Source organism: Pollicipes pollicipes, unplaced genomic scaffold, assembly GCF_011947565.3.
Source record: "Pollicipes pollicipes isolate AB1234 unplaced genomic scaffold, Ppol_2.1 Scaffold_7261;HRSCAF=8764_pilon_pilon_pilon, whole genome shotgun sequence".
Lineage (NCBI taxonomy): Eukaryota > Metazoa > Arthropoda > Thecostraca > Pollicipedomorpha > Pollicipedidae > Pollicipes > Pollicipes pollicipes.
This window is the reverse complement of record NW_023597054.1, coordinates 36,453,937-36,471,461: the sequence shown is the minus strand read 5'-3', so window position 1 is coordinate 36,471,461 and position 17,525 is coordinate 36,453,937. Positions and strand designations below refer to the sequence as shown.

Below are 17,525 nucleotides of genomic sequence, written 5' to 3'. Positions count from 1 at the left end.
TTTTTCACGAACGCAAAACTGTCACGGTTGTGACAGTCCCTGTTGCAAGTTCAAAACATCTACGTGCACGGGTTGTGACAAGTTGGCTACATGACCTAAATGAATATGGTACTCTAGCATGACATCTCTTCGAAGTTAATCTGGTAAGATCCTTCTTGAGCCACCTATAATTTGCAGCTGAAAATCTTTTCAAATGTGGCAAGGTCTCTTGCAGCCCTCTGTAATCATGGGCAACGATTTTAGCCAAATTGAGAGTAAACGTCGTACAATGCACATTGAAACCGCGTCTCAAGTTGATCAGCAGTGGAGCAGGAAGAAGACGTACCTCTCGCTTCACTTTGAACCAGCGGTGAGACTGGCGACAGCCGTTAAGGTTTACAACTGCGCTCAGCTGTTGAGATTTACAACTGCTCTCAGCCGTTGAGGTTTACAACTGCAACTGCTTTTGAATCAGCCGTACGTTAACATTCTCTCATCTTGTCTTAAACCAGAAGAAACGGAGTAAATGAAGATGCGTATCGCTTCGTTTGCTGCCTTTCTGAAGCAATAAGTGTAACAGAGGCTAAAGCATCCGCCTGCCCATACACATAGCCCTCAAACGGCCAGGTGAATTCCAGGCACGGCTTCCACAGCACCCGCCGAATGGACAATTTGGCCAGGAGGGATCCAGTTTGATCAGCGACGCGGACCCTGCTCCGACCCAGCCAAACAAGCACGAAGGCTGACTTCAACGAACGTGACCCAACGATTGCCCCTGACCGGCCCCAGGTGGGAGCTCTGTATGCGTGGAGCCGCCTATAGATTTCACACCCACTGCAGGACGGGAGGGGGCGGGGGGCGAGCAGGAGCGCGTAAGAGACATAGTCGGCCGAGTGACGAACTTTGGAAGCTGAGGCTCATACTTGCGCGTTACGCATTGCATAACTACTACTCCATCGCCGCGACCGGGATGCAAGTTACGAGACTCATATCCTGCAACTGGTATACACTTGCAACTTATTTAGCCGTCGTTGCTGGGCGACGGTGTACTCCCGCGTTCACTCGCCGGGTTCCGGAACAAAAGCCTGGGGGAGACTGACTGCGGTCGCACGGCTACGCGGTGTGCTCGTGTCCGGTATTGATCCAGCGCCGCTCTTCGTGAGGATGCTGTATTCGGCACACTGTGAGGATGCTGTCCTCGGCATGCTATGATTTTGAGGACACTGTACTCGGAACACTCTGCTTGTAAGAATACTGTGCTCGAAACGCTCTACTTGTGAGAATACTGTACTCCGCACGCTCTGCTTATGGTACTGTACTCGGCACACCCTACTTGTGAGAACACTAATCGGCATGCTTTGCTTGTCAAAGCTCTGGCCGACAACCAGCGCGGCCTTTTGAGCCATGTTTTTGAGCCCTGCTTGTTCCAATCAGTCCACCAACCAGCACTGGTGTTTGCTTGGTTCTGATGACTTCGTTCTGTTCCACCTGGCCTGTCCTGGCAAGCGCTTTGCTTGCGTCTTCCTGTTTGTTTCTATGAAGCACCAAGACAAACAAAGCGGCAACAGGACAGAGTTTTAAAAACAGTTGTTGCAATTGTCAACTTCAAACGCTCAGTGGCACGTGGCAGTGAGGGGTGAGATACAAAATGCAAAATACTTACACATCCTGCAGCCGTCAGTCATTCGATACTAAGCCATCCTTGCCCCTCGGTACCCATAGCATGTAAAACTAATATCGTAGATGTTCACATTGGGTTCCGAAGCGTTGGTGGGCCATCTAATTGTCGGCAGTTAGCAGAGGAAATATCAGCACGATTAGAGCACTAGTGAATGAGCCACGGCCAGGAGTAATATCAGCACAATTAGAGCACTAGTGAATGAGCCACGGCCGGGAGTGATATCGATCAATTGCATTGCATGGTTGCCTTTGGTGGTCCATGTCTCATAAGAGGAAGATTAAGCGTACACATCGCTCATGTCGGATTAAACCAGGTGCTAGTTTTATAATGTTAGGCTCGTTGTTTATTACTTGCATTGACATTGTGACACAGATAACCTGCATTGCATGGCCTAGAATAACACGAGGAAAGGAAAACATCGTGGTTTTGCTTCCTGAAATGAACTTTTGAGTCAGCAGGCATTTGTCATTCTTTCCATCATATCAATCGTCAGGCGAAGTTTTGTCATTCATTAGGACCGTTTCAATCAAATAATAAAAAGGAAAATGAGTGTAGGTATCTGCCAGTCTTATTAGAAACACCTGTCTATATGACTTTATGCCCTCAACATATCTGCGCTGTTTTTGACACGATCAGTCCATCGTAAAGTAAGCCTGTCCGATTTCATTTGTTTCCATTTCATGCCATTTCATTAAGCCAAATGGTCCGGGGAATTTCGATAGCAGTTTGAAGCATATCCCTCAAATATGCAGAAAACGACCTCCTCCCTGCATTTAGCCTCCTTTTTCAAGCTGGAGGGACTGCAGCCCCACCAAGTCAAAAGGAAACTACAACCCTGAACAGGTCATAAATGGCCTCCCACACCGGAAACAACAAACATCATCTCTTGTCTGTTGTCGTCAACAGGTACTGGAGCAACAGCGATGTACTATGCTACATTAGCGGTAACTGGAGTACGTTGTAAGCTGCGAAAATTGCAGACTTTCGCTGTTCTCGTTTCATGACAAGTCACAATTCATGGTCAAAAGATAAAAACGTTTCTGAAAAAGAAGTTCCAGCTTCTTTAAGGCATGTGTTGGTAACATGCGAATGCTCACCCACGAATGCACTTAAGTTATTCATCCTATTTTATGCGTGATATACACCACCAAGCATAGCCGTTGGGTGTGGTTCGTAAAATAAGTTAGTTGCTAAAAAACGTCGCAATTATAGCCTAGCCAGCATTGTTCTGATCACAGAGAATTGTGAAGACCCAGATTTAGATTATCACGTTAATTTGATGACAAGTTTGCATAGGCATTTAATGGGCTAGGGTGCAGGAAACCAATTGATCTATTGTTAAATACCTCAGTCATCGTATCAACACCGTAACAGCAGAGCGAGAAGTGCGTCCAGGTCAAATGCCGTCTTCAGTACAACAATGCACACCTGGTCATCTAAGACGACATAAACACTAACACCCATATGACCTTCCCTTTCCCGCCGCAGACACCGCCATGGCACACTTCATGGCGTCGGTTCGCACAGCCTCCGTTTTTGATCACCTTGGCCATTTCGTTCACCGATGTTACGACAACCCAGCCTACGATTTATCGGCGCAGACGCTGGTGTGCAGATTAGGGGAGATGGCACTCTGCGGACACGGCAAGAAGGTTCACAGACCCGCTCAAGCCGCGCGCTTTTCCCGGTCGCAGGCACCGTCGCCACACATCTGAGCGAGTTAGTTCGCAGCGCGGTCCTGTGCGCCCACCTCTGCTGTCTCGGCGCCCGGCGCTCGGAGCACCTGCACCTGATGGTCGAGCTTGTTCTGCCGGATCAGAGTGGAGATGGGGTCCGCGTCGTCCGGAGCCGGGTCGAGGAACGCACCGGTGCCGTCGGCGACGACCGACTTTCCGCGTCGGCGGCGGAGCGCCACGAGCATCGCCGTTCCCAGAAGTGCTGCCGCCCCCGCCGCTGCCGGAACGCCCAGCACCAGTGGTAGAAGGTCATTGGTAGGGGGCGACTCTCGAGCTCCCTCTCGGCCACTGCTTGAGAGGTCATTCGAAGTCGCCACCGCCTTCTCCGGGAAGTCGTGCGGAGTTGGCGCGCCGTCCTCCGGTAAGGTATTGGAAGTTCCCGCATTGCCATCGGAGAAGGCAGCCAGACTCGCTGTTCTGTCCTCGGTGAAGGCAGCTGAGGTATCCGCTCTGTCATCGGGGAAGGCAGTTGGGACATCCCCTCTGTCATCGGGGAACGCAGTTGAGGCATCCCCTCTGTCATCGGGGAATGCAGTTGAGACATCCCCTCCGTTATCGGGAAATGCAGTTGAGGCATCCCATCTGTCATCGGGGAATGCAAATGAGACACCCCCTCTCGCATGGGGGAATGCAGTTGAGGCATCCGCTCTGCCATCGGGAAATGCAGTTGAGGCATCCCATCTGTCATCGGGGAATGCAAATGAGACACCCCCTCTGGCGTGGGGAAATGCAGTTGCGGCATCCCCTCTGTCATCGGGGAAGGCATTTGAGGCGTCTGCTCTGTCATGGGGGAATGCAGTTGAGGCATCCGCTCTGTCATCGCGAATGTCAGTTGAGGCATCCGTTCTGTCTGCGACGGAGAAATTTGTCGTCCATGATCCATCCTGTGGGATGTAGCTTGCGGTCGTTGCTCTGCCATCAGGGACGCCACTCGGGTTTACCACGCTGCTTTCTGGGGAGACATTAATTGTCTCCGTTCTTTTTTTAGCAAAGAAGACACTTGTGGTCACCGCTGCCGCCGCCGGCAGGGCTGTTGAAAACATCTCTGTGGTCGGAGGGATAACGCTGGACTTCGTTGATGCATCCTCCGCTAACACATTCGGAGTCGCCTCTCCTTCCCTGGAGGAAAAGGTCGCACTTGTCTCCGACTCCTCTGGTAAGGCCCTCTGGTCAGCCTCCCTCTGTATAGTCCCTGTAGCGTGCCCGGGGAAGACTACCCTGGTTACACTCGGCTCTTGTGAAAACTGTTCACCGACTCTGCCTACGGTTTCATTCTGTCGGGCGGGTGCAAAGGGAGCCCTGCTCCCGCCGCTCGGCGCGACCGTCACTCCGCGCACCCATGGCGCGCGATTCCGATCCGCAGTCGTCGAGTGTGTCCCTGTCCGTGCCGCTGTTGTAGGTGACTGTGTCGTTTCAAAGGCGCTGCTCGGAGGGCTGGCGGTGGCATGGCGATCCAAAACTTCGGTTGTCATTGGAATGGCATCGGGTGGGTTTGGTGGTCCGGGTGATGCCTTGTCGTCGACTGGGACTGTTCTCCCATCTCCCATGCCGCTTGCCAGAGCTTTCTCACAGTTCGCTTCGCCGGACGTCGAAGGTCTACAGGATGTGTCGTTGCCTGCTCTCCTGGGTGCATCCCCGTGCTGAACATCCCCGGTCACCACGCTTACCCCTGAAAGACAGATATCCACACAGTTAAGATTTGAAAGAAGACAAAAAACGATTGTAATGCTGTTGACCTAGTATGCGTACCGCAACAGCAGAGCGAGAGGTGCGTCCAGGTCAGCTACCGTCTTTGAACTTTGCGAACTTACTCCACGATTTACGACTTCAGCACCTGGGAGAGATAATTTGTCCAAGTACTCCAAGTACAAAAAAGCACGCCTGTCCATTTGAGCCGACACGAACACTGGCACCCTTATCACATTCCCCTTTCCTGACACGAATACTAATGACACACTTGATGACATTAGTTCGTATGACGTCGTTGATGTCGATGACGTCTATATGCGCTTCTGTTGATCTGGTGCTGCTACGTACACCTGTCTTCACCTTCACCGCGACCATCACGCAGTCAGCGTGCTCGACAGGCACGCAGGTACCATACCGTACATCTGACGCGTCGGAATGATTGGGAAAATCACCGCCACGCGCCTGGCTGGCGCATGGGTTGAATTGCTTGCTGGAAAGATCGCCTATAAGGATATGCCTCAAAAATGTTCCAAGATGACATGTTGGGACTTAACACGTTGCCTGCTTCCTTTTACTGGCGTCGTTAGCCTTATTAGAGTCATCGTCCAATAGCTCGTATTATCAGTACCGCTTATTTGCACCTTTTATGAAATATTATTTTCATGAGTTTTGCGGTCTGATATATTGACGACACACCTGTGTTTTACAGACGTCTATTAAAGCAAACGGTTAATCTTCAGCCATATTCCCTCGTTAGCTCCATACACTAAGCATTTCAAGAGACTAAAACGGCGAATTTCTTTGCCGGCGTGATTCAAAAGCTGTTGATGCTGTTCGCTCCTACGTTCCTAGGCCCTTACGTGTGAGCATGCTTTGAGTAGCACCGACATAAGTTTTCCAGGAGCAATCGACGATGGGACAGACCGTGAATATTCGGTGAGAGGTGATTTTATAGAGGAGTAGTGTGCCTGACACCTCAGATTTGATTTGGAGCTAATAAGCTGAATGGTTTTAAGCTCAAGCTTCAGCTCCTTTAAACGGTGTTAATCAGAAATGCAACGACCATGGTGGGAGGTGCGGTGCCGCCGAGGGTACGTACGTTTAGAAATTGGCTTGTGAAATAACCTAACGTCGGGAGTTTGGTTTGGTACGAGTCCATGCCCTTTCAGACAGTAACGAGCATTGCAGGGCCATTGAATAAAAAAGAGTAGCCAGTTCTGGGGCAAAACGACATACATCTGTGTGTCCTGGGCTGCAGAGAACCGGCCCACACAGCGGCCCCTCTTCGGAGAGTGTACAGGCGCGCGGGCGGGGCGTCTGCCACAAGAGGTCACCCGTGGCTGGAGCATGCAGATTGCTTCGGATGAAGAGCGCGTGGCGAGGATGCAGGATGAAAGGAGAATCGCGAAACAGGGTGGATAAGCGTTGAGTATCCGATAGGCGCTGAAGGGGACCGGTAATTTATTTGACGTGAACACTTATAACGGTCATGTCCTTAGTCGTGTGATGACCTTAATTGCGTCTTGTATTAAGGACATCATTAGCCGTCATCCATCTATTCCTTTGCAATGGAAAAAATACGCGAAGAAATCGGGCGACTGAAAAATTAATTCCAGAGGTCCAATGCCAACCATGCAATGTCATACATTAACACGCGCCAGGGAGGCCGGATAGATACCCTTCGCATCGGGTGGGGTGGGGGAGTCAATTTGACCCCCCCTGCTGAGATCTCGGGAACTAAGAAAGCTAGAGACACCAAATTTCCAGGGTGTCTTGACCTGTACGTGAACTCACTTAGGCCAAAGTTTGAGGTTCCCAGGTCATGACCGTCAGATCAAGTAAGGTCAAACAAGGTCAAATTTTAGGTTGGTCACCAAAGTGCCCCCAGAACCTAGGAAACTGTTTCTAAGCAAAAGGTCAAAAGCCCATTTGAGGTCAGTGACCTTGTTTGACCTTTTGAAGGTCATGGTGACCAAAATCATACAAGTCTGCTCTGAGTTTTGCATTTGAATAAGCGACAAAGATTACGCTAGGCAGTATGTTCATAAAACAAAATGTCGACCCGGGTCATCTTAGGTCAATGGCCTTTTCTGACCTCTAAGGAGTCAATGGAAACTGTATAATGCGGTTACTGCTGTCGATAAATTCGAAATGAGCACCACAAACTATCCCACACAGCAAGACCTAGAACAATAAATCGAGTTGGTTGTGACCTTGGTCTGACCTTCAAACCTGACCTTAGCTCAACGTAATTTGCGCATTCAATATTTGTAATGTCTAAGAAAGCATCTCAGAAATATATGGCTTCGTCAAACACTCCGTTATTGTATCCGATTGGACGATTCCCTAGAAATCCCCTTCGCTGAAACTATGCCCTGACTTCCACCCACCATAGGTCAGCGGCCTTACAAGGTACATCTAAATGTTTGTGTCGAACGATCTGCTATTCAGTTGTCTACAGCTATGCAAAATTTGGCGCGGCTACGCCGCGCCGTTCGAAAATGAATTCTGGAGAAAGCCTTCGGGGGGGGGGGGTCAATTTGACTCCCCCCCCGCCCACCCGAGCGCGTGTTTAAGTGAGTGTGCCACTTTTCTACGCATTCCAATCATAGATGTAACGCAACCAATTTGGCCGGTGGAACCGGTGTTCTCGAAATTTTTTTCAATAGCTCAGAATTTCGCTCTTAGCTGCAGTACGTAGGCAAAATACGTTCCGCTCCAATTTGGCTCGCTGGTTACCACTTTGAAAGCAAGATTTTAAATTGCTTTACTTTTGCCAATGTACGTTATGTAATTTTCGCAATGCACTATTTGGAAAAACTGTTTGTGTGATAAATGCCATGGCACCTGCAAGCACTCAATTCAGGGTAACCGGCACACGAGTATCAGGTCAGGAACACGCGAATTCAACGAAGCGTCATACTTCAAGGCTGTTCAGCGCAGTGAAAATGTAAGATATGTTGATCAGCTAGTTACCAAATGAGTGCTAACCTCCCCCTGATTTGCCGTTTTTTGCGCGGCTTGATAGGGGGGGGGGGGGTCGATGCGAGACTTCCCGTTTCCAAACTAAAAAGATGGCTCAACAGGAAAGACGAGTGGATTAGTTTTGACGAGATCTCGCGATTCGCACTAAATTTATGAACCAAGGTTAGTAACTGACCCCATTATGCCTGGCCAAACGTCAAGCTTCCCAGAAAATCGCATTTGTCAGCTTTAAAACATCATACACACCGAACCATGCCTTGTAGAGACACGGCGCTTAAACGAACGTGTTCCGTGTTCAGTCCTGAGACAACGAAGTATGTTTGTATGCTTATTGAGCGTATATTTATGACACATGGCTCCGTTAATGTAACAGTGTAAGCCTACCGCGAGCATTCCGCGGCATTGTCGGCTGCCGCCTGCCGCCCGCGCCGAACTTAAGTCGCCGTGCAGTGCTCCCTAAAAACCGCCGCTGCTACGAAACAAGACAAGGAAGTAAAACGCTCTTTATGTTAAAACACGCGGATGTCCTCTAGGGGCAATAAATGCCCATGGGTTTCTGAAGATTTGGGTGCGATTGCACAACATACCAGAGAGATATCCTTGAAAAACCTTCCGGAACTGCACTGACCCCCCTCCCCCCCTCCATCAAGGCAAGGGTTATTGACTCCCTTACAAGATTGAGAGTTTGAAACAATTTGCCACTTTTTCATGAATATTTCGGTCACACCCACGACTGCATACGAAACCTAAAAGAGAAAGAACACCACCAAGACACGCCAGAGTTGACAGTGACACAGATGCTTCAACATTCACACGCGACGAACTATGTACAACGCCTCACCATTTACACTAGCGGAGAAAAATATCACATGAGTGACTTCGCAATGCTCAGAATCTGCAGCATACGGGGTACACCATGCCGAAGCTTTTTTGTTAAGACAAGATTTTCAGTTAAAAAATGCAAAACCTCCACAGATTTTCGGTGAGCATAACCCTTGGTTCTCTGCAATATCCAGATGCGAGAGCGATTTCTTGACGTCAGATATCGGGGCCGTCATGGATCGTGACGCGACGGTCGCCTACAGAGCTTTCAGCGGCTTTGTTTTGGACAAGCATGCGCTCGTTAAACCTTCGTCTTGTTGGTCGCTCTTACTCCCCTACGCAAGTTACATTGCACCTTTGCTCATACCTGTGACACATGAAACACAGAATGCAACACCAGACGTCAGTCTTTTCCCGTTGAGCCCCTCTGCGGACGCATTATACGCTCACATCACACATATCATACACGTCACACACACACGATGTGTTCTTGTTTTGACACGCTGCTTGTATGTTAGGCTTTGTATTTTTACAACAAAGCTCGCTTTTGCGCACATTGTCGAATCGTTTAAGAAAGGGTAAGAAACCCATAAAGATTGTCAGATCCAGATTGCTGCCGCGGCTGGTGGTAGGACGGATGAGGACACCAGCGGCGGCAATAGTCTGGATCTATTGTTCTTTTGTAGCTATTGATAAAAACAAGACCGTAGCTGTATGAGGGATGTAACAAAGATATGCCTTCGCAGTCACGCCAATTCCGGAGACGCGCTTGGATTCACATTTGCCCAAAATATTGTGCATGTACCCCATTTCACATAAGGGTAGTAGTATAATTCATAAGGTTACAAGAGCCTATTGAGAAAAACAAGTTTAGCAAATCATTGCTTCAGATCTAGGAGCGTCGCGAGATATTTACTTGCTGATTCATTTCTTTATCAAAATTTTTTGAGTTATTTTTCAAATGACTGAGAGAGTAATGGATACCACGTTCTGCACTGGGGGAGGGGCAGCCCAACATTGATGGGTTTACCCCAGCATCGCGGAGCCCGGCTCAACATTGCGGGACCATGGCCCTTACAAAAGAAAAAAATACAAATTTTCGTCGTCGCGAAACAAATGCCAATTAGCGTGGGGCAGGCACTGAAAAATCGATGTCGTGAGCGCGCGCTCTACCGCTTGTAGTGCGAGGAGGTACGTATTGAGGGGACTCGTGCTTACGTGTTCTGCTCGCCGTTTCCACGGCGTTGTGAGAGTGGTGACAGGTGCGTTTAGCGTGCGAGAGACTCTGTTCGAGAGAGACTTTGGCGTGAGACTCTGTTCTTTCAATATCTTGACCAGAACGTGCCCATATACGTTCGACAGTATTTGGTCCCTTTGAGGTTGTCGGGGACAGTCCCACGTTCTGAAAGTTGCGAGGTCGCGTCCCACACGTCCCCCACGGTGTCGCCGCCCTGCTCTTCTGTCAACGTGGAACTTCTGGCCATTGAACGCCACCGGTGGCATTTCCATCTAACTGCTCAGGGGCCTCGCTGCTCTTCCCCTGCCCTCATGGCCTCTCTCTTCACCTATGGAAACCTCTGATTGCTTGGGGAGCCTTTTGGCCACCAAAGAGCTCGTCTGGCTATTGAGGGAATCCCGGTCACTCAGTGGCCTGTTTGGTCGCCAGAGCCCTTTAGCCATTCCCAGGAGCCTCTGGACACATGGTGTCTTCTTAACCGCTCAGGGCTCTTGTGCAGCCGGTCGGAGGCGCTTTCTACCGAGCAACACCCCGTCGGGCTGCTGGTGTGACCCCTGACCGGTCAGAGGCGGTGATTTTGGCGATGAGAGAGCCTTTCGGTGATACGCCAGCTCAAGTCCGAACCTGACGGTGGTACTGTGGATGGACTTTGCTGCCATGTTAAGTCCTACGGTATCAGGTTACGCTGGTGGTGACAAGTTTGCTTGAAGGAATTCAGTCGGCGACAACAAAACAGAACACTTTGTCCACCGCTGTAGGCGTTTAGCGCATTATTTAAGACAGCAAATAGCACAAATGTACTTGCTTACTATGCTATGTTTGTACTGCAGTGGCAATACCCGGTGTTATTGTCAGATATAACTGGTCTAGAGGCTTTACCAGAGTATGTTTTTTGCAATACGCTGCGAGTGAGGCGCATTCCCTTTTACACCATACGTGGGGGCAGGACGAAGCTTTCAGACGGTGCGGAGACACACAGTGCCCGCCGGCGGAGAACGTCTGCTGCCTTTCCCGTGACCCTTCCCGGCGTCGTGACGCGACCTCTGACCTTTCGCCGCGCCGCTGCAGAAATCCCGCCGAGCTCGGCACCGGGATATGGACGCTAAAACGGGAGAAAGAAGGGACAGAGGGCCGGAGGAAGAGAGAAAACGAATGGGAGACAGAGCAAGAGATGAAATTACGAATGGAGAGGCCGTGAGAAGAGCGGGAGGGGTGAGGGAAGGGAGGGAAGGGATTGGAGGAGGGAATGGGGAAAAGAGGAATTCTAGGGGAGAGGCAGAGAGAGGAAATAGAGTTAGAGATGATCACGAAACGTAGAAATTAAGAAAAGGGAAGGACTCGTCACCACGGAGAGCGGATGAGAGCTATGCACAGACGTTGCGCGTTGGCACGGGCGCAGGTGATTCAATAGAGCGGTAAGCTAGACCTTGAATGCCTGACGAGCAGGACGGTTTTCGCCCGACTGTATGTAGAGACGCAGGATTTGACGTGGAGTAATCACGCACGGGGGGCGTCCAGCGATGCAACGGAACTGAAGCTCCAAAGCAGGTCAACCGCTGGGCAGTGGTGTTATGACTTAGACTGGCGAGAAGGAGCCGATCCTGAACCACACAGCGATGACAATGTGGCCGATCCTGAACCGCACGGCGATGGCATTAAGGCCGATCCTGAACCAAAGAGGGATGACAATAAGGCCGATCCTGAACCACAGAGCGATGACAAAAAAGCCGATCCTGAACCACAGAGCGATGACAATAAGGCCGATCCTGAACCACACGGCGATGACAATAAAGCCAATCCTGAACCACACAGCGACGCCGGCCATGCCGGATCGATAGGCGCGTGTAGGTAAATTCAATGGCTGGCCGACAATGAAGCACTCAGGAGGCTTCTGCAGAGACATGTGAGGCTTTGAATAAACCACCAACATTGCCATTGTTCGACTCGCCGCGCGGACCGCCAGCGCTTCCGCCGTGCGTCGGCTGCCCTGGTCCCGCGGTGTCGCGCTCGCTCTCCACCTCATTCTCCTCGCCCATTTTCTCTTTGCTCTCGCTCTTGCTCATGCTCTCGCTGCTACTCCCGCCCTTTCTCTCCCTCTCCCTTTCAGCTTCGTTCTCACTCTTGCTTACCTTTTTGCTCTCGATGTCACTCATGCTCTTTCTGTCGCTATCATACCGCTTTAGTGGATACGCTGTGAGTATTTCGTATTTGTATTGAAGGTAGTTCCGTAAACGCACTGCCATTTCGAGCATTTAGACATTGTTCTCGGTATATTATGAACGAAGCGATTACACAAACTGAATGTGTCGAACCGTTATGATTTGAAGTGTTTGCTCTTGCAGCACTAGCCAGATTTACATACATTCGTACAAGCACACCAATGCGAGTCATGTCACAGGACTAACACCAGCGTGTTAAGATTTGTGACGCCATATAACTAAATTATTTGAGCACAAGTGCTCCCATAATTTCAGCGTGGCAAGTTTTCGTTGACTAATGACAAATTGAATAGAACCGAAGACGCACAGCAATGGCAAGCTGCCCGTAGTAAAGTGCCGAGACTTAATACCTTGAGATTTGGGCTTGTTTGTTGCAGCCACTCCAATTTTTCTCGTCCCTGGTACCTCACCGTCTATTTCGTACTAAATCACTATCGTGAACTAGCATCGCGCATTTCGCTTTTTTGTTATTTATACCCGTAATTCCATTACTCGGGGTGGCTGTCCAAGCACACGTTTTGATTTCAGATACGTAACCAGATGCAGATAGACTGCGTTCCACGCCAAGTGCACCGCTGCACTGCTCCACAATCCACAGCTGATTACCATAGATAGTAGCATCAAACGATATGATTGGTAAGATCTCCCAGAGCAGCTTGGTGCGCACCAAACATCCAGCGTTGTGCGCTCATACAGCACGCATCACCGCGCTGCACGCTCAGCGGGTGTCGCTTCAAATGGTATTTGAAGTTCGCCAAGTTTATGTCATGGAGGCCGATCGCACTCCTGCACCCCACCACAGCAAAGCCGGCGGCGGCCTACGTCCGTTCGTCTTCTTGGTAACATGTGTCCAATGGCGCCTCCTGCCTCATGTTCGCACTGTGTGTGTGTGTGTGTGTGTGTGTGTGTGTGTGTGTGTGTGTGTGTGTGTGTGTGTGTGTGTGTGTGGTGTGGTGTGTGTGGTGTGTTGTGTGTGTGTGTGTGTGTGTGTGTGTGTGTGTGTGGTGTGTGTGTGTGTGTGTGTGTGTGTGTGTGTGTGTGTGGTGTGTGTGTGCGTGTGTGCCACGGAGGCTTTACATCGCACTCAGCTGCTGGGACTTTATGGCGTCGCCTGCCTCTCGCCCTGGCAGGGAGGGCGGGCACCGCCGAGCATCGAACCCCGCGTCTCTGGTTTTCCAGTCGCGCTGCTGTTGGTACTGCGCTGCGTTTCCGATGACGTAAGCAATCTGCTCTGGTCTGCCTGTTGTCATGTCTGCAGCGTGCATCACGCACATTCTTTGATGCTTGACAAGGCTGTGTGCGTCAAACCAGTCAAGTTTCCTGAAGACATCGCTGGCGTGGTTGTATTTTCGCACGCCGCTTATCCCCCGGGCAAGGAAATTCGGCATTCCTCTTTGAAATTCCTCTTCTGTGAGTTCTGTGTTGTTACACGTTTCATTTATTACGACGATATACATTATCGGACGACAAGAGTGACCAGAGCCTGTACAATGTTCTCAAGAACAGTTTTCGGTGTGGTGTGTCTAGCGTGCGTCAGCTGGGGGTGAAAAAGCTTCCTATTTACCGGATATGATCGGCGACAAAGATGAGCGCTTTAGCGAGCTATTTGACGAAAGAATTGCAAAAATGGAACAAATTGCAGCAGATCATTTCAGACTAACCAAACCCTGATTTATCTGGGGCTTTCTGTTGCTGAAAGGAACAGCGGCTTTGGGATGATAGGACGGGTATGGCGGCCGTGGTCTTCTCACGCTGATCGGTACGCTCCAAATTTAACGAACTGAGCGGTTGACAGACGTGAGATAAAACACATTTTATCGTCAGTATATTTTATCCAAAGGTTAATGAAGGTACTGGATGTGTTAAAAATATGTATTTTGCATAGTATTGCATGGGTTTTGCACAATTTCATCGACTGAGGCCGTGTTAGGAAGCTTGTGGCCTGCACCCGTAATAAGGATGAATATGCGAAGATTGTGAAGGTCGCGAACGTTTCTAGCCGATTGTGCGATGACGTCACATGACCAAAAGTGATATTGTTTTAAGGTGCTTGTGCGACCATGCTAATTGGTAAACGTGGGCTACAGGGATGCAGCTTTGCAAAATACAGAGGGGTGAAGGAAGGGACGGGGAAGCAAGATAAAAATGACTGGGCTTGCCTGCAAAATGTAGATGAAAGTTTTATCTCCAGATTTGACCCATTTTCTACTCACAGTTAGGAGCAGGGGCGTAGTTTCTCAAAATTCATTTCGGGGCTGAGCCCCCAAACTGATGAATGCAAAATTGATCAATAAAAGTGGCAAATTACGTTCCTGGTTAGGAGGGGCAGCCACCCAGCTGAATAGGAAACCACATCAAACTCCAGGTTGGTGCCTAAAGCGCCCCAGAACCTTGATATATATATATATATTCGAAGCAAAAGGCCACATACTCATTTAAGGCCAGTGACCTTGTTTGCATTCTCAAGACCATAGGTGACAAAAATCACACAAGGCTGATTTAGTTTTGCATTTGAATAAGCGACAAATATTACGCTAGCCAGTATGTTCCTAAAAACAAAATGTTGACCTGGGTCATTTTGCGTCAGTGGACTATTCTGACCATCAAGAGGTCTATGGAAGGAATATAATGCGTTTCCTGATGTCAATAAATTCGAAATGAGCACCAAAAACTACAAAAACTTGTCCGAGCGGCGCAGCGTAGCCGCGCCAAATTTCGCATAGATGTAGACAGTTGGACAGCTGATCGTTTGGTATACAAATTTAGATGTACTTCGCAAGGTCACTGACCTTCGGTCGGTCAAAGCTATGCCATGAATTCAGGAAACTTGGGGATTTCTAGAGAATTGTTCAGTCTGATGCAACAGCAGAGTGCTGGACAAATTAGTATATCTCTGAGATAGTTATCTTAAGCAACGCAATAATTGAATGAAAACATTCCATTGGCCGAGGGTTAGATATGAAAGTCAGACCAAAGTCAAAACTAGCCTGTTTGAACTCTAGAGGTTGTCGCACGGGGTAGTTTTTAGTGCTTACTTTAAATTTATTATTTACAGGAACCGCATTATATATCTTCCATGGACTTCTGAAAGGTCAGAGTAGGTCACTGACTTAAAATGACTCAGACCAACGTTTTGTTTTTAGGCATATACTGCTTGGAGCCATCTTTGATGCTTATCCAAATGCTAAAAATAAAGACAGTCTTGTATGATTTTGGGTCACTTTGACCTTTGAAAGGTTAAACAAGGTTACCGCTCTTAGATGAGAACTAGTGAGCTTTTTAGGGTTTTAAGGTTCACGGTGGTTGCACGAAATAGTCCGGGAACACTTTGGACACCAATCTGGAGTTTGACTTTGTCTGATTTCAATAATATTTCTTCCATCTTTAAATTCCACCCATTCACTGCCGAGATCCAGTGATGAGCCTTAATGGGTCAGGCTTTCATCGCTTGTGGCATTATGCCGCGGGTTACCGCGACTCTGAAGCAGGTCACATCAACATTGCACCTGATACCAGCCACACCCTCGTCGGGTCGTCGAGATCAGTGGCGTGGTCAAAAACTGCCAAAAAACTGAAACAACTGTAGGGGGAACTTCACATTTTTACGTCTTGTCCGTATTGATCAAGTCAGTGCCCAATAAATTCAGTGATCCAGGCGGCAAATTTATCAGCATGGCTAGCACGATTAATATAAGGGCTCGTCCGTATCGGATCCGATGTCGACCAGTTCATGTCTGAAGCTGCTGGCTGCTACTCGGCGACAGCTTTTCCGGCACCGGTGTCGCAGGTCTGGGTACACTGGTGGCAGTGATGGGGGCCGATACTGACACAGTAGTCATTCAGCGCGTCCGGTGCAGCACTGGGCGCTGACACACCTTCCTTGCTGCCGATGATGGGCCACTGTGCGGCTAGACGCTGCTCGGCCCCGCTCTGTCGAACCCTCGCTGCAGGTGAGCCGCTTGTTCCCTCCCTTTGCTACAGGTGAGCCGCCTGTTCCCTCCCTTCGCAGCAGGCGAACCGCCTGGTCTCTCTCGCTGCAGGTGAGCCGCCTGTTCTCTCCCTTCGCTGCAGGTAAGTCGCCTGTTCTCTCGCTCGCAACAGGTGAGCCGCCTGGTATCTGCCTCGCTGCAGGCGAGCCGCCTGGTCTCCCCCTCGCAGCAGGTGAGCCGCCTGGTCTCTGCCTCGCTACAGGTGAGCCGCCTGGTCTCTGCCTCACCGCAGGCGAGCTGCCTGTTCTCCCCCTCGCAGCAGGTGAGCCGCCTGGTCTCTCCGCACAGCCGCGGACACTGCCGACTCAGATACCTGCTGTAGTCACGCTGGCCACCAAGCTCCAGAATCTGCCGCCGGCCTGTGAGCACCCGTCGCGTTCCACCAAGAAGTAGGTGCTCCACGTGGTCGTACCTGTACGCGGATACCCCAGCGGTCTACTGTGACAAGAGAGCGGGACTCTAACCGGAGCTGACCGGCTGCTGATGGAAGCCATTCGGTCCATCATCCGCATGCGTCCTCGCTGGGCGGTGCGGCCAGGTCCGTCTGATCCAGCCGTTGAAGCGAGGCACGGCAGGTGTAGTCGTGTCGGTTATCGGGGGGTACACCGGTCGACCGGGCGCGCGCCACTTGATTTGAGGGGTTTGTCGCAACGATGTCCAGCAGTGTGTCAGAAGGCGGATCAATCACTGACCGGGCGATTCAACAGTAGTTTTCAGCAGGCAACAGTTGAGACCACCGGACTCTCTCCACTGTAGCCTCTGAATGGTTCAACAACACTGTAATGACATTCTAGGTCCCCTGGAGCTGGCATTCTAGGTTTTCAAGATTGACGACCACCTGAGCCGACTAGCAGGTGGGCACGCCGAAGAGGGGTGCGAGGTGAGCCAATTTAACACAATTTGACCCATAGTATTCCAGACTGTTATTACTTACGCCTGTTGCAGCAGGTCTAGGGAAAATCTCGACTCGATGCGCGTCTTGAATCTGCAGGAACTCAAGGGAATCAAGGGAATCCGCCGCATCGCGTGGCTATCTCGCCGCTGGCCGAGCGGCCGCAAATAAACAGCCTATAACCGTAGAAAGTGGGCGGAGTATTGGCGACATTCTGAGTCAGCCAAGTGGCCACTATTGGTGGAACGCTTCAACGCTGGTCACTATTACCACACGCCGAAATCTGGACTGCGATG

The 17,525-nt window shown here is 50.1% G+C and overlaps 1 protein-coding gene across 1 annotated transcript in view; it reads right to left on the bottom strand.

The window, feature by feature from the left end:
- Positions 1–2,974: 2,974 nt before the first annotated feature.
- LOC119111362 (uncharacterized) overlaps positions 2,975–17,525 on the bottom strand; it is a 112,852-nt gene continuing 98,301 nt past the window's right edge. Inside the window, exon 7 of the mRNA XM_037235177.1 lies at positions 2,975–5,065. Within this exon, the coding sequence (XP_037091072.1) occupies positions 3,381–5,065 (1,685 nt within the window). The 3' untranslated portion in view covers positions 2,975–3,380. The remainder of the gene's footprint in view (positions 5,066–17,525) is intronic.